Source organism: Aulostomus chinensis, chromosome 24 (assembly GCF_037954235.1).
Source record: "Aulostomus chinensis isolate RoL2024-O1b breed Wild chromosome 24, RoL_Achi_v1.0, whole genome shotgun sequence".
NCBI lineage: Eukaryota > Metazoa > Chordata > Actinopteri > Syngnathiformes > Aulostomidae > Aulostomus > Aulostomus chinensis.
In genome coordinates this window covers 7,031,649-7,051,793 of record NC_141343.1, presented here as the reverse complement: position 1 = coordinate 7,051,793, position 20,145 = coordinate 7,031,649, and the positions used below count along the sequence as shown (strand labels likewise).

Below are 20,145 nucleotides of genomic sequence, written 5' to 3'. Positions count from 1 at the left end.
TATTTTTTTTAACCTTTAACCTTATTTAACGTTCTCAGCTTTAAAATTTAAAGGATGAAACTCAATAATGAAGTAATGTATTTTCTTCCACATGAATATTTGCACTGAATGCAAAACAGTCTCTTCTATCTTTAACTTGTTATTACAAGCTGTATTCTATTTAGATGTATTTTCTTTATGTCCATTGCAGTAATTCATTTTTTTTAGATTAATATGGTCTGAATATCAACAACCATTTTAAGAAATTTCCGCCTGCGTTTTACTGTATTATTTCCTGTCATAAACAAATATTAGAATGTGTCAAGCATATAGAGCTGCAACAATAAATCACTCAAAACGTTATCATAAATATAAGACTAATTGCTACACTGAGAATCTTCTTTTTCAAAAAATGTAAATCATCCACTTGCGCAAGACATCCAAAATAATAGATAGTTGGAGCCTTAAAAAGCTAAGAAGATCTATTGTACTTAATGGCATATTGTTCTTGATTATTAAACAAAAACGAGTTAGCTAGTTTTTATATTACGGTAAACATTGTAGAATATTGTTTTCTCTGTATTATTATTTTCCCGTGAACTCAAACTGTAGACCAAGGTTTTATTTTGAAAGGCAATACCGGAAACTCTGGATAGGGTTCTGCGTGACTTGGCGGTTTTCGTCCTGAGGGGGGCTGTTACACTCCTGCCTCCCGTCCTCTCCTCACACGCAAGCTGCTGGTAACAAAGAAGAGACAACGGCAGGGGGATGCAAGCGCCTAACACAACCGGTCAACAAATACAAATACAAACAAACAGAAAAACGGTTGTTTCAACGTTGTAGACATTTTAAACCGGCTATTTTACTTCCGCTTTTACGAGGTCCGTGGGAAGTTTTTAATACACTAGCCTGAAGCCTTTTCTTTCCCTAGCTAACTATGTTGGACGACCAACAGTAGAGCCGAATTACAGGAGAATAATATTCAGACATGTCTGAATAAACCCGGTGAGTGTCCTTTTACTATTTTACGATTTATTTAACATTTTTCTTAAATATTAGTTGTTTAGGAGGCGCGGTTTGGTGAATAGAATCTGAACGCACCTGTTCCCGTATGTTGTGACGGGAAGATTAGGTTGACATAGCTTTACTGTAAAGTTAATAATTTACTGAATTTGAACACGCCAGCATATTTTTCTTCCATATTTTAAGATAGTATGTTAAATTGATACTGCTAATACTAACTAGGGGGAACTATAATATTTAGCATTTCATTGTTTATTACAAAAAAGGACGGAAGTGTGTTAATTGGCAGTTCTTTGTTGGGCTAATCTAAGCTAATCCCATGACAAACATTGCTAAATAACATATTGCTAACGTGTGAATGGGAACGCACGAATTCTTCCAGGACTCCCACCGCTCATGTGGGTGTGTGTTGTTCCTTGTCGACACACCTTTTCCGTCTCTCTCTTCCTGGCCAGCGTGGAGCTTACATGTATTTTGATGCTAGAAGCCCCCCCACCACCACCAACACCACACATACACACACACACACACACACACACACACACACACACACACACACACACACACACACAATTTAATAATACACCCATTAGTTTCTAGAGCAGATGGCTTAATGTACACCCACATATTATTGAATGAACGGAAGCACTTAAGGATTGTTCTCACTCAAGCTGGTCTGATTTATAGCATCACATCATGTATGTGTGTGTGTATATATATATATAAATATATATATATATATATATATATATATATATATATATATATATATATATATATATATATATCATTTTTTCAGGACACGGGGGTGTCCCACTGACCCAGCTGGAGTGTCCAGTAGACTGAAGATGCTGCTATTGAACTAACCAGGTCAATAGCGCAAAAGGGAGACAAAAAAAGCGGGTGTATTGAAAGAAAATGGGGGGGGGGGGGGTGTAACCTCAACTGCAGTGTCTCATTTGATCTTGAAGGATGTGTCATCCCCTTTATGAGTGAGCACACCCTTCTCTTTGTGGTTTATATGTCACACTCGGTACAATGATTGTAACTGGAGGGGACAAAACTGAAACCTAGAAAGAGTTGACGCACGTCAGGTTGATGACAGGTCGATACTTGGATACTCGTCGTATGCTCTGGCCCCCGAAATATTCATAGAACTCTAGAATGAAGATGATAAATTATAGATGAAGAAGAATAAAAGATGGGGGAAAAAAAGATGGTGTGCACGACTATAAAAGTTTAAAATCCTTTTAAGCTCCAGTATTGTGTAGTCGCTCAAATGCTTTCCAGACAGACAGGGTGTAACTTGAAACCTCATCTGTCTCTTTTATTATAAGTTCCACAGCATCTCTCTGAACTGGCCCGACCAGCTATTACACTTTCCCAATAACAAACAGCTACCAGCGCCATTATTGACTTGAGAGCGCTGCCTGCTACAGCTTTTTTGAATTATCTGCTGCCTGTACTGTCAGCCTGCTGATGTCAGCCTATATTGTCCACTTTGGACCTTTTTTTTTTTTTAAATAGCTTTTAAAATGAATGTGTAGCCTTGAATCTTTTCTACACTGTATGTAAATCGCTTGTACACATTTTTTCCAATCAGTAGTGGTCCTTATTTAAAAGCTTTTCACTATTTTTATGCAGTTTGTGCATTTATTGTCAATCCCAGTGGTTCCCAACATTCCTGACTTTGGACCCCTCAGCTTTTATGTTTGTTGCATATTTCTACAGGGAGTGTCCAATTCATACTAAAGGTCATTATTACTTCTCTGTTTGTTTTAATATGAAGAGGCCCACCTAAGGGAGGTGCACAGTATCTTCAAGCACCAATAAATAGAGAAGAATAAAAGGAACCAGATTGTAGTTGCTACGGTCGTGGATCGTTCATCTTTATTATCTATATTAATGCATTTTTTTTAATGAGTCAAGATGCAACTAGCGATAGTTCTAGTTTAAGTGCGCGAAGATCAAACTACATTTGCATCAGAAAAACAAGCACTGAATCTTAGACAGAAGAAGGTTGAGCCATCTTAGGTAAGCTGAAAACTTGCTTGGTTTTGTTTTTGTGTTGGGGGTCGATAGGTGCTTGGCACTGGAGTTTCGCTTTCTCTCTGCAACAATAGGTGAGGTCAGCTGACGCGGGTCACACCCTCTATTGCTTGCTTCCCAAGTGAAATCTAACAGGGGCGGTTCAGCCGGGCGCAATTAGTCAAGCTGGAAACAGCTGTGACTGTGGTCAGGTATCTAACAGCACAGACTGCGCTTGAGCGTCAGCCCACAAAGCGTTTAATACCACAAAAGGTAAAGACCTGCGGGTCTACCTGCGCGAGTCCATCGAGCTAGGACACCGACTACCGCTGCCGCCTGTCCGACCTAAGTTTATCGTACAATGTGTCCCACACATTGTACGGCTCCAGCCTACCTGGAATCCCTGATCCAGGTCTACTCTCCTTCTCGCCCACTACGCTCTGCATGCCAAAGACGCCTGGTGCTTCCAGCCCAGCGCTGCTCCAAATCTCTAGCCAGACTCTTCTGTTGTTCCCAAATGGTGGAACGAACTACAGAACTCTGTGCGTTCTGCTGAGTCCCTTTCTACTTTGAAGAGACAATTGAAGACTCAATTGTTCAGAGAGCACCGAGGCACTGAACCTGACTCTTCTCCTCTGTGGGTTAGAATCAGTCAGAGGGTCCAAGACCCAGCACTTAGTGATTATGTAGCACCAACTGTGGGGGGGCGAGACTTCTTCTGCCACTAGATGGCAGTACCTGTGACCAAATCACAACTGAAGCACTTTTGCGCTTCCTATGGACTTTTCCTTAATTAGGTCTAAATTCTTGCTTGTGTTGTACGTCGCTTTGGACAAAAGCGTCTGCTAAATGAAATTGTAGAATTGTAGAACTTTACACCTGAGGGTTAATTAACCTATGATCAACGTATCGCAAGATTAATAAAAGAGGTTTGTGCAAGAGTGGATTTTAATTGATTTTCAGGTTTTGAGAGATTTACAACCAGACCCTTGCAGAACCAGATTGTGTTCAGTCCATAAAATGCCAATAAGTAACAGAAAAAAAACAGCCCAATAAATCGTTTGGCCAAATACATTGAGTTTATAAGCTTATAGAATTGAGAAAAGCACTAAAAACTCAAATTTATGACACATTTAAGTTTTATTTCTGGCAAATTATTAATGGATCTGCCCCCCCAAAAAAGTCATTCGTTATGCCAAAATTGTATTTTTCTGCACTAATTCAAATCGTTGCCTTCTTGTTCCTGCTAGTTTATATGATTGTAACAGAGATTTTATTAAGATCGACACCTGCCTGACCAGATTGTCTTCCATTTGTGCACAACTAATGACTCACTACGGATTAACAAAATAAAACAACACAGTTTATTAGTCAGTAACGGATTACAGTAATTCATTGTCACAGCCTTTCACTGATGGTTGTGATGTGAAATGTGTGCAGCTAAATTTATCCCTCAAAGTGTTGAGCGCAGCAGGATTTTTCTGTCCTCTTTCTTTGTTTCTGCTCTATTTTCTGCGTGAGTCAGAAGATGACTAACACATGTTTGGTTTGGGATTGCATCAGCTGTCGCATTCACATAAATATAAAACACATGGGGAGAAGAATCTGCAGCGTGGCCGTTTGGTAGCTCTGAAGAGAAGTCGAGTTTCATTTTCATTTGTTGTTGTCATGATTCTTTAAAGAGATGCTTACGGGCACAGGGAAGTTATTTGGTTGCTTCATTTGAATAACCGGAGTGCTTTGATTGAGGAAACGTGTCAGTATTTGAACCTTGAAGGAATTGGAGCAGATGTACTGGGGTGTGGATGCACCTGTGAGTACAACTAAAGTAGAAAGTAAAACAAGAAGTCATCGTACTGTGAATTAAAAGCCAGCAATTTCACAAACTAGAGGGGAAAACTCACGAACGCAGACCTCCACCAAGGCTTATATGAAACTTAAAATACCGCATTGTGGACGCATGCCTCCACAACGTCTGCCTGCCACAGCAACCTTGACCTTTGACCACCAAAAGGCTTGCAGGTCATCCGTGAGTCCCGGTGGACATTTGTGCCAAACTTAAATAATTTCCTTCTAAGTTGTTCTTGAAACATCACGTTAATGAGAATGTGGCTGATATCATGTACATGTGAGGTGACGGTGACCTTTGACCATAAAAATCTTGGCTGGTCATCCTTGAGTCTCAGTGGACTTTCGTCCCAGATTCTGAAAGCATTCCAGAAATGTTGTGTTAATGTGAGGTGACCTTGACCTTTGACCACCAAACTCTTGGTAGGTTATCCTTGAGTCCCAACGTAAAATTTGGCCCAACTTTTGAAGAAATCTCCGCATGGCGTTCCTGAAATGTTGCGTTCATGTTAGATGATAGTGATCTCGATCCTTGACCACCAAAACCCTCTCAGTCCATCCTCGAGTCCCAGTGGATGTATGAGCCGAATTTGAAGAGATACCCTTTCGGCACTTGGCCCCACAGGGGCCTTCAAAACACATGAGATGGACTGATTGTGAAATTCTGGGCCGCTGTTGGTACCAACATCGATACCAGTTTTATTCTTTGTTTTTGCCAGTACTGAGTCTCATGTTTGTTACTTATGTTTGTTGTTTGCTCGATAAACAGATAAACATCCATTGTGCCATCATATTTGCCAGGGGGAATCAACGAGGCACATATCGGCCAGTATCGATCCACATCCAATATATGACTTTAAATTGATCCTTGTTGTTCTGACACTGCGAACACATCAAACCGTTAAACCAGCAAATGGAGGAAACAGTGTCCGAAGCTGTGAGTCATGAATAAATCAGAATTTAAAGAGAGTTTTCAAGGAACCTTTCAACAGAATAATCAATTTATGGGGTCGGAGCTCTAAAGTAAACCTGAGGTGGTTTTACACCACCTAGTTTCATTTGTGTTCTTGCTGGCGCTTTAGAGTGCAAAGTCCATCTCCTGTGAGGCCCTGAACTGGTGGGGGTTTGAGTGCTTAGTCTGATTTTAGTATTATTCTGTAATTGAAAGACTGGATTACAGTATTTGTATGAAGTATGGTACTGTTTTCAGTTCTTTATGCTTTCATAAGATAGTGGGAAGTTACTTGCTCGCTTAAGACTGTCAATCCTTCCTCTGCTTTGTGTCACTCTTCCTGTGGCTGTGGAGCCTTCTCCACAATCCACGCTGTCTGCCACTGACAGAACTGATGAAAGAACTGACTGGAGGTGGAGTTGTTGAACCGGTTTCATTGTCTCTTCTGACGTCCCTGATCCTTAGCTTACCTTGGTCCTCCTCAGGGTTTTGCACCCATTGTTGACAGAACTGACACCTGATGGAAGGTTGGACAGCTGGGTCCGTACAGCCCTTTACTTGGTACGCCCTCTTTCGGCGTCCTGATGACGTGACCGAGCCAGCAAAGCTTTTGCTGGATGATGATATTTTGCAGTTTTGGGGAGAATTTCATTCATGGCACATTACCCTCAGGATGCGTTGTAGGCGTCGCGCATCCTGGGGTGACGGCTTTGTAGCAACCAGTTAGCCAGATATTTTGGTGTGGAGGTTGAGGTCCTTTTCTGAAACTTTAGTTATCATGGGATTTATGTTGGAAACTCGGATGTTTCTGATAGTCTCTGATAATCTGTATCTTTACTCTTCAGGTGAGGATGCCATTGAACCATAAGCCTGGCCTCTGATTGGTCAGGGCGGAAACAGAAGAGAAGATCCCCTCGCCTCATCTGCAACCATGTCTGTCCCTGAAGCAACTCAGAGACCACCATCACCTTCACCGCTCAAACCTGAGGCCAAACCAAGACCCGAAATCCCCCCAAAGCCGTTGACCCAGACCACCTCCCCTCCTCTTGAGGATAGTGTGCCAGGTTTACCTGCCGGGAAGGTCAAGAGGATCGTGAACAAGTTTAGTAAACAGGAAGTGGTTCCAAATGATGCTGGGGAACAACTCACTAATGGTTCTGCAGAACTTAAGGAGGTCAAAAAGCCGCCTACCATAAAACCCAAACCGGGTCGCACCAGCCTGCAGCTGCATGTAGGAGAACAGGCGCCACCGCTGCCCATGAAGAGGAGCCGGATCCTGCAGAAGAAGAGTCTGGGACCTGAGGAGGGGGACGGCATCGGGGCCGAAGGAAGTCGATCAGGTACACTGGTTCTTACTCAGGTCTTAGGAAGGAGGGGTTTGATTGGCTGCTTTTTTTTTTTTAATGTTTTATAATTTTGTTGCTCATGCATGCATGTGTGCAAAGCAAATTTCCTGGGAAAGTATTAAATTAAGCTATTTTCTAGTCATCTTAATGAATTCAGTAAGCATTAAGAAGCTGTCATGTGATTTCTTGAAAATAGTTTAAAAGTTGTGCAACATTTCTCATTGGGCTGCCATTAAAAGGTGGCAAAGGACAGAGGTCAGAGTGTAACATGCATATTTTCCTTCTTCCACATGTCCTGAGAGTCTCACACACACACATCCTGTAGGTTGAGTGAGTTCAGGTACATAGACATTACACATTAATATCATATTACGCAACCGAAACCATAATGTATGTCATGAGTGTACTGTTAAACAGGTTCAGTCAGCTGACCAGACGAGTGTGTGTAAGTGTGTGTAAGTGTGTGTAAGTGTGTGTGTGTTCACGTTATCAATGCAAGAAGTCGCACTCACTCTGATTACCAACTGTATGAAAAGATCTTCATCCCACCTCATCATCCTCCTGCAGTACCCCGTCATAGTTTATGGCGACTTTCCAATCACAGTCTTCATCTTAAAAACGTTCTTTGCTGTGTCTTAATGATCAATTTAACTCAACAAAATAGGAACTCATAGTATTTTGTTGGTTGTGTGTTCTCTTTCACTTCCCTGTTTTTGTTCCCCTAAGAACAATTGTAAATGTTATCAGATACTGGCATAGAATTACCATCCTAAAATCAGATAAGATCCTTTGAGTTCCAGGAATTTTACATCATTTATTTACTTATCATAACCTCTGAATGAACGAGGGAATGTCTCTAAATTGCATTTTATGTCAAAACAACTGATTGTTTCTTTTTTTTTTTTATTAAATTTGCTGATTTTTAAAAAAACGTCCCTTAATGCATTTTTTAAATGAGCCACATGACAAGAAACACATCCTATATTGCATCTGTATTTGCTGATACAGGAAAATCCATCCCTTCTTTTCCTCTCCCATATTCCCACATGAGCCCTTGAACCTTCACCTTCCCCTTCCTCGTGTCAATACTGGATTTCCTTTTTTTTCTGAAGTGACACTCTAAACATTCCATGAATATTTGATGACACCACTTACTGTTTTAGGGTTGTGAGGGGTGTGTATTACAATTGAGGAAGACATTTACAGTTATTTACCATTTTGTGACACAGCACCTGATGGAAAAGAGGTGGAGGTCCAGCTGGTGGGTGGAGGGGAATCAGAGGTGGAGCACAGTCCAGTCACACCTGTCAGCCCGTGCTGTGAGCCTGGCTGCAGCTGCGTATGCCACCTTCAGAGACCTGGTATGAAACTGATATGGGTGCCGGTGGAAGAGGAGGAGGTGGTGGAGGCAGAGAGAGAGGAGGATGGTAGTGATGCGGAGGAGCAGAGGTGGGAGGATGGCCAGAATGGAGACAAGGAGGAGGACAGTGAAGCAGAGGATGAGGTGGACAGGACAGTGGATGAGGGTGAGGTGTTGAGACAGGAAAAAGCAAAGTTCCACCACTCACTGGATGTTTTAATCAGCGAGGGTCACCGGAGGCGTTCAGACCCCGGACCTCACTCAGTCCTCACCTCACTCGCCGTCACTCGCTCTCACTCTCCCCCTGTGCCCCCAAAACAGTGTCAATCACCGCCAGTCCTCCACAGACCTGCTCTAGTTGAGGAAGAAGACATTTATGAGGCCATACTTCCTGTGGTTGACTCTGTTCCCCAAAAGAGCACGTCAGTGTGTAAGGAACTGGATATTCCTCTTATTAAAGTTCGCAAGCCAATACGTCAGTCAAAACTCTCCTACAGCACCTCAGACCCCACATCAGAGTTCCAGATGGATGAAGCCTCAAAAGGTGACGTCCCACCGGCTGTCCCACCACGGATGCCGGTCTCTCAGGACAGCCGTAACCTCACGCCAGTGCACCGGGGTGGCATTCCTCTCCCCCAGCCCACACTGGAGGAGTGGCGCTCGTTGAGACCCTCATCCCCCAGCAGCTCCACTACCAGCAGCCTAAGCCCCCAGCGAGCCATTACTCCACCACCAACCAGCCCGCTCCAGCCTCACAGACCCCCGCCTCCGCCACCAAAGACTGATCCAAGGAGGCTCAGCAGCGCCTCACTGCAATCACTTACACCTAAGAAAGGTTTGTAAGGAACCCGAAACTATCCTTGATTGGTGATGAGAAGTTTCTGTGAAAGTGAAAGTGTTCTTACCACATCTTTTAGAAGGAGAGGAAGATGAAGGAGAGAAAGAGGACACCGTGGAAGGACCGTGAGTTCTAACTTTCTGTTCTTCTCATATTCCACCCCAGACTTTATCATAGTTACCTGAGTTGTGTAAGCCACCATCCGCCACTGGACTTGTGCCATCGGCATGGGAGGTAGACGCACTAGCAAGGAGTCTGAAACCCATGAGCTCTAGCATCAGTCACCTGTCCATCATGTGAGGTTAGTTTTAAGGATAAGGCTGAGGGTGTTGGTGTATTATTTCCATGACAATTTTTAAGTGATTAGCACTGTCGCCTCACAGCAAGAAGGCTCTGAGACGGAATCCGACTCTCTGTGAAATTTGCAAGTTCTCCCTCAGTCGAGTTTCCTCCCACATACTAAAAACATGCAAGTTAGGTCATTTGTAAACCCTAAATTCCCCCTAGGCAATCGTGACAGCCTTGTGATGGACTTGAAATCTGTTCAGCGTCAGATGTTGATAAATCTCAGGACTCATCAGCTGTGTCTGAAAACTTGGCCACTGGGAACAAGGCCTGTATTTTGGAGTTTGTAGACTTCCGTCTGCCGCTCATTGTTTACAGTCTGTTACGCAGCTTGGGACGTTTGAATGGAGTTGACAGACGACAAATTTGAGCCAATTGTTTCTGTATCAGCCAGGTAACACTCAGTTGAAAGTTTCAAACCACTATGATGGGTTCGTTAAATCATCAGATTACAACATTGCATTTTGGCCAATGCGTTCTGTCTCTTTTGTACTCCACACGGACTGTTTACATGGACGCAACCGAGGCACGGAAACCAGAAGCCTCCCTTTCCCAACATGTTGTCCCTCGCCTACAGAATCTGGATTTATATGCAGAATCCGTGAATAGAGATGAGATGTTGGAAGACAGACTATCACCATATTAGTTCATTTGAAAATCTGAAACTTCACCAGCTTTACCTTTTGAAGTCCGTATAAATGTTCTTGCGCAAAATCACTGACAGTTACTCTCACCCTTTCCGTAGAGAGTTTGGTTCCATATCGCATGTACTTAGGCTTCGCTCCGTTTGTCCCATTTCAGGCGCCCGTTCAAGATGGAGTCTGCGCTCAGCTGGGAGTCGCGGCTTCAGGATGGTACGCAACACACCTGTGACTGGATTATTGTACAGATACATGATTAGAAATATTTGAGTCCCACCACAAGGCTCAATTTAGTTGAAACAGCACAGGCAATTAAAAGGGTTCTGTTTTAAATGTTTCCTGACAGTGGAGGTGTAGTTGATGAGCCGGTTTAGTTTTTAAAGTAATGGCCCCCGTTGGAAACGCTGTTTGCCATAGAATGGTTCATCATGTTGACCTGTTCCATACCCTCGATTCCCCTCAGAGCCTCTGTATCAGACGTACCGCGCCACTGTCATCACCAAAGAGATCCGCCGGCAGACAGTTTGCCGTAATATCAGTAAAACAAGTGCAGACTATGCCATGGACTGGATTGCCCGTAGGTCTGGGACTGGGACTGCCAGTGGAGCTGGAAACGGAGCAGCCAGAGGCAGCCCCGTTCCCTCCCCAGGCCAGAGCACCCTGTGGCAGGACCTGCCAGCAGTACGGGACAGTGGAGCTCTGGAGCAGCTCAGTCCTGAACAGTGCAAGTACCAGGAGGTGAGGAGACCCTAGATGGGCCGTATCACACCTTAAACTAATGTAGTCCACTCTGCACCACTACATCATAGCGATTCCACACACAAGACTTTCAAAGAATCCAGGAACAAATTAATTATATTATTGTGGGAAAATGAATGAAGACAAACATTAATACTTTCAAAAAAGATCAAAATCTTCCAAGACCGACCAAATTAAATAAATTACATTTATTTAACATTGATCCAAGGCTTCTCTCTTCTCCAGCTGTCGCATTTTAATAATTATTATATATATTATATTATTTAATAAAATCATTCCAGATTATATCACGTTTTGTAATTAAATGTCAACAGAACTCAACTTGATTTGCAGCTCTCTAAATATATGAACTTGCAAAGAAATTAAACAACATGATAGAAGCGAAACTTGAAAGGAAATCATTTGATATTTATATCATTTGGCTTTCCTTCTCATTTTCTCATTTATCTTAATTAAATCTGTCATTTACAGTTGTGGGGGGGGGGGGGGGAGTTCAGAACTGTTGATTTACAGCAAGAAAGTCCTGGGATCAAATTCCAGCCATCCTGGGTCTTTTCTTTGAGGATTTTGTGTGTTATTCCATGTCTGAGTGGTTTCCTCCTCCCTGCCAACAACAGACATGCATGTTAGGAATTAATACTGAAGCAGCTGCCAAAACAACGATGGCTCATGTGCAGAGTAAATAAATATGTTTATTTTATATATATATATATATTTTACAAATAGAATTTACAAAACATTTCAAAATTCTTTCTTATTGTTGACCATTTGTAACCTTTTAAAATGTTGCAGATTTTTTATTTTATCCCTGGGTTACTTGCCAATTGCGATACCAACATCAGATTTTCCGTCTACAAGCTATGGTTCTGGGATCATTCCTCACGGATCAAACAGTCATGAGAAAAATCTGGAAAAGTTCCTTGATTTGGAAAGGGTACAGACGCATATTGCACTTTTGTGAGGATAATAAGATTTGCTCTGTTTTCTGTAATTAACGCGTAATTTAGGAAAAAAAACTGAAGCATCACTGTATCAGTCCTTGCCCTTTTCCTCCTAGAGTATGTTTGAGGTTCTGACCTCGGAAGCCTCGTACCTTCGATCCCTGCGGGTTCTGACGGAACACTTCCAGGACAACCGCGATCTAGAAGAGGCCATGATCATCAGAGACAGGAAGACACTCTTTTCCAACATCCTGAGAGTCCGCGAGGTCAGCGAGAGGTGAGAAAGGACAGAGGGAAGAATAAAAGGAAGTAGAAAGAGAAAGATTACAAAGAGACGGTAGAACAACATTTCCTGAATTGGGGCAAACATTGATACTGTCTGACTTGGCAGGTTCCTGAAGGACCTTGAGGACCGTATATTTGAAGACATTGTTTTTTCAGACATCTGTGACATCATCCACTACCATGCACAGCACAACTTCCCAGCTTACATCGACTACGTCCGCAACCAGATCTACCAGGAGCAGACCTACACCAGACTCATGTACGGAAAACCACATATTTAGTCTCAGATTCAAATGTTTGCCTCTCACACATCCGCCTTTTCTCTTGTGCTTTTGTCTAATTTATCCTTCGTATCTCCAGGAAGGAAAATGTGCAATTTGCTACAGTCATCAATCGCCTTCAGGAGTCGCCTCAGTGCCAGCGCCTGCCCTTCATGTCGTTCTTGCTGCTGCCTTTTCAGCGAATAACACGTATCAAGATGCTCATTGAGGTGAGTCATAAAGCAGAAAGTGTGATCAAATCCGGGTGTAGAAATTTAGAATACAGTATTTAGTAGCATGAAGTAGAAACGTCTGCCACCTTTTCTAGAAATACTCTTTTTTTTTTTCCCTCCTCCCAAAAGCCAGACAAGAAGCTAGAGACCCTTTTCTGCTCTGTTTGTGCATCAGAGAGCTGAGACCCGCTAGTTAGCTTAGCACGATGAATGATAGTGTATGGAAAGTGGTAGCATACCTCAAAAGTCATCAAATACACATTTTTCCAAAGTGGTTTTAGGTGCATTAACGTAATAAGAGTCCTGCGTAACATTTGCTTTGAAATAATTAAACATTTTTGGAACATTGTCATTTTACAATCTGACACATACCAGGAACTACTTTCCTGGCCAGGTGCAGTGATTTGACGTAGCACCTCAAAACTTAGGCCAACAAAATTAAAAGTTCGATGACTGCTGCTACCGATCATGGCCGATTTTGTAAGAGTGGACGAGGAAGATGACTTTGGAATCCAAGACCCTAAACAAAAAAGATGTATGCTAACACTTCCCATCCATGGCCATTTGGGTGAAATATGCCATCAAAAACAAAAACAATTATGAGACATTGTAATTATAGAATTAGCAGGAACTACCTTCCCAACTGTGTGCTGTGATTTCCTGCAGCACCTCAAAACTTTGGACGAGATCCTAAACAAGACAGAGATATTCTCACTCTCCTCATCCACTACCAGTCATGTTGTGAAGCTAACTCGTGTTCAGAAGGTTTCTAATGGGTCTCAAATGCAGCACAGAGGAGAGAGGAGAATCTGTTTTCTTGTCTGGTTCTAAAGGGGATGGTCAATAAGCGCATTTCCCAAAATGTTGGCGTGCTCCTTTAAGACGGCAGCATCAACAAAACCAAATGGTTATTTACTCGTTCTGTCCTGAGGAAGGTCTGACTTCAGTGTGTGTGAGTAAAAGTGAGCCAGTTTTCCTCTCCTGAGGTCCATGTCACCACGATGTTAGTAGAGCGTGACTACAATGCAGTTAGTCTGTGCAACCCTTAAATATTTTAAGTGTTTAAACAAAGCAAGGATTTGTTTCCACCTAGAAGCTATTGAAAAGAAACGCTCATCACGCTGCGTTGCTCCGTGGAATGCCCTCATTCCATCGTTATCTTCCTCGTCACTAGAATCTTGACCCCTGGCCAAACTCGCCTTACCTAGATCTCATGTTTGCATTCCGATGGAGAAATGTATCCCGCTGATGTGTTTGTTCGCTGCAGAAATGGAAAGTTGTTGTTTGTGGTTGCAGAACATCCTGAAGAGAACAAAAGAAGGGACGAAAGAAGAGCAGATGGCCTCCAAGGCTTTAGCTTCGCTGTCCAAGGTAAACCCCCCCACACAAACACACACTCTCTCCGGCCTTTGTACGCATAATTTGACTTTGGAAATGTAACATCATCCATCGCCAGACAGAATGATTTTCTGTTGTGATAGCTGAGCGGTAACATGAGTCACAGTTTGCTTAAACAAAAGTCTTTGTAAAAGAAAGAAGCAGATCAACGACAAATCACCTCACCTCACCCGAATCACAGATCATCGACGAGTGCAACACACAGGTGGGGAAGATGAGACAGATGGAGGAGTTGATCCACATCTCTAAAACACTGGAGTTCGACAAGCTCAAGGTAAACACACACGCACGCGCACAATTACATTTATTTGGATGTTTGGACACAACATCAATGCCTCTGGTCCCCCCCCCCCCCCCCCCCCCAGGCTATCCCTATCATCTCCCAGACTCGCTACCTGGAAAAGAAGGGCGAGCTCCTGGAAATGTCCAAAGGAGGAACTATTTTCAACATGAGAGCCAAGTTCACTCCCGTCTACCTCTTTCTGTTCAACGACCTGCTCATCATTGCTGCCAAGAAGGGGTGAGGCAGGGATGAGATCGCCACTGTTACCGCACAAACTGCCGCAACAGCACAATGTTCAGCCATTGCATAAAGGAATGCAGTCAGCCAGCAGTCCGCGGTATATATGGACCTGTCGAGGGTTTCAAAAACCCAGCACTGTTTATCACATAACGCTGGTGATTTCACTGCAGAAAGCTGGAAAACTGTTGCTTGCTTTTCTTTTCTCTTTTTTTTGACAAAATGCAGTTTTTTGCGCTGAACCGGAAGCATATTGCAATCATTTGATTTAAAAAAAAAAAAAAAAAAGAACAGCAGGTTTTTTCTTTTTTTGGAAAAAATTCTCATTTATTGATTTAAAAAAAAAAAAAAATTTTAGTAAAATATCTCATTCAGAAAAAACACCCCTCTTTTTCTGAATGAATGGCATCTTTTCTATCAGTAGTCGAAACATTACTTTTATAGAAAATGTTGACTGGCTCCACTTTTGGACCCCAGATTAGCTTAGCAGTCAGGGATTTGTGTAAAGCTACGGTTAGTTAGATCATCACAGATATACTGAAACGTGTACCATTAGTCAGATGATGGTTCACTACTGATTTTTTTTTTTTTTTAATTCCACTTCCTCCCAATAAAAATGTATAAATGTCTCCCTCTCTTCAGTGCGGAGCTTTTCGTGGTACTGGATCATGCTCACCGCTCTCTGGTGCAGGTGCAGCCGGTAGAAGAAGGCGGCGGCAGCGGGCCATACAAACACTGCTTCAACCTCACACTGCTGGAAAACCACCAGGGACGCATAAACGAGAGGCTCTTGAAAGCCCCGTCCCAGTCAGTGTGAATCAACGTTGCACATTTGAATTCTTTAACTGGATTTGAAATAGGACAGAGCCTCTTTGGGACACTAAACCCGTCAAAGATTTGCCGCTAGTGATTTTCCAACTCTTCCGCCAACAGGTCAGACATGCGCAGGTGGATGGCGGCGTTCCCCAACCCCACCAATCCGGACAGGGATGATGAGGAAGTGATTTATGAGGACTGGGGTGAGGATGAGCGTGTCACACTCACACACATTCCAGAATTGACGATATTCAGAATTCAGTACCTGTTAGAAACGTGGGCTTTGTTGATGTAGATCCAGTCTTAGCAGCATTCTTGGACATTTTTTTACAACATATTTGGAATGCTAGCTCAATGCTGTCACGTGCGGCTAAACTGCTGAAATACATGTGATGTGTCGAGTAAAACAGTAGAATAATGTGACTTGCTTGCCTTTCTTTCCTGAACCAATGAGCAGAAACTGTAACTTACAGGTGGGAAACAATGACAGCGGACTCTGGTTCCGCCCTACGTCTTACAGATAAGCTAGTCAGAATTTACTGCATGTAAACTGGATTGTTACAGGAACGTCTTTCCATTGGCCAGGTTTCGTCAGAACATTAGGTTTGGAATAAGGGCAAAAATTGGAATGACGGTGCAGTATTGAGTGTGAAAAGAAACAAGGCTGAAGTTGAGTGTGTGTGTGTCAGACTGTCCGCAGGTCCAGTGTGTGGAGCAGTACATCGCCCAGCAGGCAGACGAGCTCACCCTGGAGCCCACTGAGATCATCAACATCATCCGCAAAACCAACGAAGGTAAGAAAGCAAACGGGATTAACAGGTACTTGCGTCTGTTGTGTCAATTTTTTTTAGGCTCATCAGCAGATTTTGTGGACCCTACCACATCATTAACATGCCCCCCACCCTCGCCTCTGCTTGTGTATAAACCCTGATCCTCATGACCGCCTCCATCCTCCATCCCGCACCGTAGCAGTTTATTGATTTGTTTTCCACTTTCTTGCATGAACGATACAGAAACCACCCTGTTTGTCCTCCTTCCTCCCTCCTACCCTGCCTACTTATATTTTTCTCCAGGTTGGTACGAAGGCAGCCGCCTGTCTGACGGCCAGAAGGGTTGGCTCCCCATAGGGAACGTCATCGAAATCACGAACGAGCACGTGAGGAGACGGAACCTCAGAGAACGCTACCGAGTCATTCAGGCTGCCAGCATCGTCACCAACAGCAAAAGCCGTACACTTAATTAGGATCTGGGTTGACTAACTCTTGATGAGGGACTTGGTCTGACTAAATGACGCGACCGTCATCAACTTATTTATACCGCAGCACACGTGTTTTAAACTTGAACTGATGGTTCACTACTTGAAGCCCTCACGTAATCAAACATTAACAGAGAGCAACGCTGGACTGTTGAGTTTACATATTTTTATTGAGCATGTGACACCTGCGTGCGTTCAGCTGTTACTAAACCAACACTTTCGTTCCCGCCACCGCCGGATCAGCCTTTATAGATGTCAACACGCTGGAAAGAAAAGAGCTGGGCGTTCCCAGTGACATCACATGACCCTAAAGCTCATTCCTGCCATTCATAGTAACCTGTCATCATTGTGACTACTATACAAAATATGGCATGAATGTGGTAAAAAAGAAACCACGTGTCAACTTGCAGCAACATACAGAAAGTCGTAACAGGAAGTGCCTTTAATACAAGATTTCTATCAGGATGCTGCATCAAGTAAATATCCTGCTGTACTTCTACTTCAGACTCTGTCCAGTAGTTATGATGTTGACTGTCTTCACCTGTGAATGTACACGGCTGTAAATATTACATCTCCTACAAAACACAAGTAGTGCTTTTAATAAAAAATAAGGTCTTTTTAGCAAGGTTTGTTTCTGTGTAACGCATCTGTACTTTGTGCAATAATCAAGTGTAAAAAATGTTGAGAAAAAAAACCCAATCTTTAACCCCACAGACCACAAACCAGGGTGGCAAACATTTACTTTCAAAGAACTTTAACTGGTAATTAACGTGGGCTGTCCTAGACGTTTCAGCCAGAAAGAAACCTTACGTCCCTGTGATATCGGTACCTCATGTTGACCAACCTTTGGATGGTTCTGTCACAGGCAGCTACTAAGTTTAGGAAAAGAGGGAGAAAAAAAATCTGGAGATATGAGCCATCATCAAGTGTCTTCAAATGAAGGGGAAGATATCTGTGACACCCGAGACCACCACCGTCCTGGTGGGGGGCCATGCAAGATCGCCACTTGTTGAATCAGGTGTCAGAACCTCTTTGCTTACCTGTGACAGAACCATCCAACGGTTGGTCAACATGAGGCAGAAGCAACACAGGGACATGAAGTTGCCTTCTTGGTGAAACTTCTAGGACACCAGTCACATTTCTGTGGGAAACTATAATCCAGGACGCATCACTGCATAAGATCCCCCGCAGCCTCATCCCCGAGAGACAGGAGTACTTCTACTGCATCTCTCTCAGAATCTGATAGTATTTCTTCCTTCACAAAAATGACAGAGGATGTGGAAGACCACCACCGAGGGGAAAAGGGTGCCAGATGCCTCTCATGAACCTCAGAATTCCTACCCTCCATCCAACCCGGTCCCTCTTTCTCCATGATGCAGCTAAAGCTTTTGGGTGAGTAGGGAACATGACTAGGGGGTGTTGCTGCTGGATTCTGGTGGTTTAGGTCCCCCTCCATCAGGCTAAATTGATTCAAGAGGGTGTGAGCTGCTTTAAGCTCTGTATCCGACCAGTGGCTTAACAATTCAGCCTCTTTTGGATACTGCACAACACTACATGGGTTCTCAGTTGAGTACGTAGATCCAGAGTGGCTAAAACCTGGGCTGCTAAGCATCTGAGAACCTTCCACACTAGTTGAGTCCATTTGGGGAGGATCTTGGTGGTGCAGCTTCAGAAGGTTGGTTATTGTCTGGTCCTCTTCCTGGGTCAGTTGGACCACCGCCTGGTTGGGGTGCACAGGTGGGCTGAGGATGTGGACTCTCAAGATAGGACTGCCCAAGTCTCTAAAGGGATGTTGCCTGGAACTGAACGGGTCCGGGGAATTTGGCGGCGCAGCACAGGCAGACATGACTGGTGGTGGAGTGATGAGCTGAAAGCAGTCAGGAGCCTGGGAAACCAGAATTGTCAGATATCACATTTTTCTGATTATACATAACGGTAAAATATCAACTTTGCTTTTACACCTACATTATACCTCTCAAAAGTAGCCAAGTGTGTTTATAGCGAACAGCGCCATAGCAAGGTCACGGTTCCATTTCGCCCAATAAATTCAGGGATTCAAAATGAAGGTTTTTTTTTTCGTTTTTTTAATTTCTTTTAATACTTCTGCCTGCATCAATTTCCCTCCAGCGCTCTAGTTTCATTAGCTCTGTCTTCCAGGACCAATCTTATTAAATCTTCTGCCCCGTCTGAACCCCTCCGTAAGCTTTACCCTCCCCACAAAATACACTGGGGTCAGACCGAACCTGGGGACAGTGGGCCCCCTTTTGAATCATCGAATCCGTTCTCAGTGTTGTCTGAAACAGACACAAATTAAGATTTCCAAACTCATCCTCACAAAATGCACAAAAATGACCCAAAAAGTGTGTTACATGGATAATTAACAGGTTGATCCTGAGACTGATCTCAAGTCAGACTTTTCTTGGGTTTAACAAATTAACTTTGGCAAGGAGCTAGGATCTGTCACTTCATTTCCGATGGATATTACATATTTCAGAAATATTTAAATAGTTACTTTGTGAGGGTTACAGTATAAAGCTGGACCACTGCACACTTACCCTGAACTGGCTCACCGTGTTGGGGATCCGTCTTCGACAGCGGGAGGTGGGATCGGTGTAGAAGACCTCCGGCGGGATGAGGGGAAGGACTGGAGAGAACATACCATCACCATAGCTGCACAGCTTTGGGGGTAAGCTGGGACACACCTCGGCGGACCTGACTCACCTGGTTGGGAGGTGTGATGGAGGTCACAGCCTGCAGCCATGTACAGAGTTAGCAGGGAGGGGTGGTGCAGGGTTCTGCTGCAGAAGGGGGGGACGACCGCCTCTCCGGGCTTCTGGTTTTAGGATAACACGGAGCTTAGTCACCTGGATAAAAGATATCAATTTGGAATAAAAGTAATGTGAAACCTACATGTACAAATCCTTTGGAGTTCATTGTTCAGGTTACATTTGCAGCATTATCGTTTTGTATCAGGGGGACGCCACTCAACGTTGTACGCTTATACAACTAGCGCCCCCTACTGGCTGCCCCCAGGTAGTAGGTAGCATTGTTGATTAATTTAACCATGTGATGCTGCATGTAGAAGTTTTGCACCATTAGCGTTGTTGCCAATTTAATTGAGTGGAAGTTCCCAGCATTTTTTCCACTGAATCAGTACAGCAAGTGAATAAAATTTAAAATTAGTCGTCAGTCAAGTGCCTCTTTACAGAGAGGCTTTATAGTGGCTACCAAAAAAAAAAAAAAAAAAAAAAAAAAAAAACCTACAAACTTGTTGACAAGAAATCTGCACCAGCCATAAGTGACACCATTTTAAACCTG

At 43.4% G+C, this 20,145-nt stretch overlaps 2 protein-coding genes across 3 annotated transcripts; one reads left to right on the top strand and one right to left on the bottom strand.

The window, feature by feature from the left end:
- The first annotated feature begins 673 nt into the window (after positions 1-673).
- On the top strand, positions 674-17,448 carry arhgef15b (Rho guanine nucleotide exchange factor 15b). The gene is made up of 16 exons (XM_086196852.1): positions 674-984; positions 6,676-7,170; positions 8,406-9,371; positions 9,454-9,499; positions 10,521-10,573; positions 10,824-11,098; positions 12,177-12,337; positions 12,452-12,604; positions 12,706-12,835; positions 14,135-14,209; positions 14,418-14,510; positions 14,602-14,756; positions 15,399-15,563; positions 15,690-15,775; positions 16,262-16,366; positions 16,646-17,448. Exons 2-16 carry the CDS (start codon positions 6,762-6,764, stop codon positions 16,813-16,815), a joined length of 3,042 nt encoding a protein of 1,013 aa, XP_086052978.1. The 5' UTR covers positions 674-984; positions 6,676-6,761; the 3' UTR covers positions 16,816-17,448.
- LOC147238562 (uncharacterized) lies at positions 16,985-20,073 on the bottom strand. Of its 2 annotated transcripts, none has more exons than XM_086196857.1 (4): positions 19,738-20,073; positions 19,549-19,660; positions 19,383-19,471; positions 16,985-18,712 (listed from the first exon to the last, which is right to left on the bottom strand). In XM_086196857.1, exons 1-4 carry the CDS (start codon positions 19,759-19,761, stop codon positions 17,996-17,998), a joined length of 942 nt encoding a protein of 313 aa, XP_086052983.1. In that variant the 5' UTR covers positions 19,762-20,073; the 3' UTR covers positions 16,985-17,995. The 2 variants fall into 2 exon arrangements, with proteins under 2 accessions (XP_086052983.1, XP_086052984.1); XM_086196858.1 differs by having other exon boundaries at positions 19,398-19,471.
- Between the last annotated feature and the right edge of the window lie 72 nt (positions 20,074-20,145).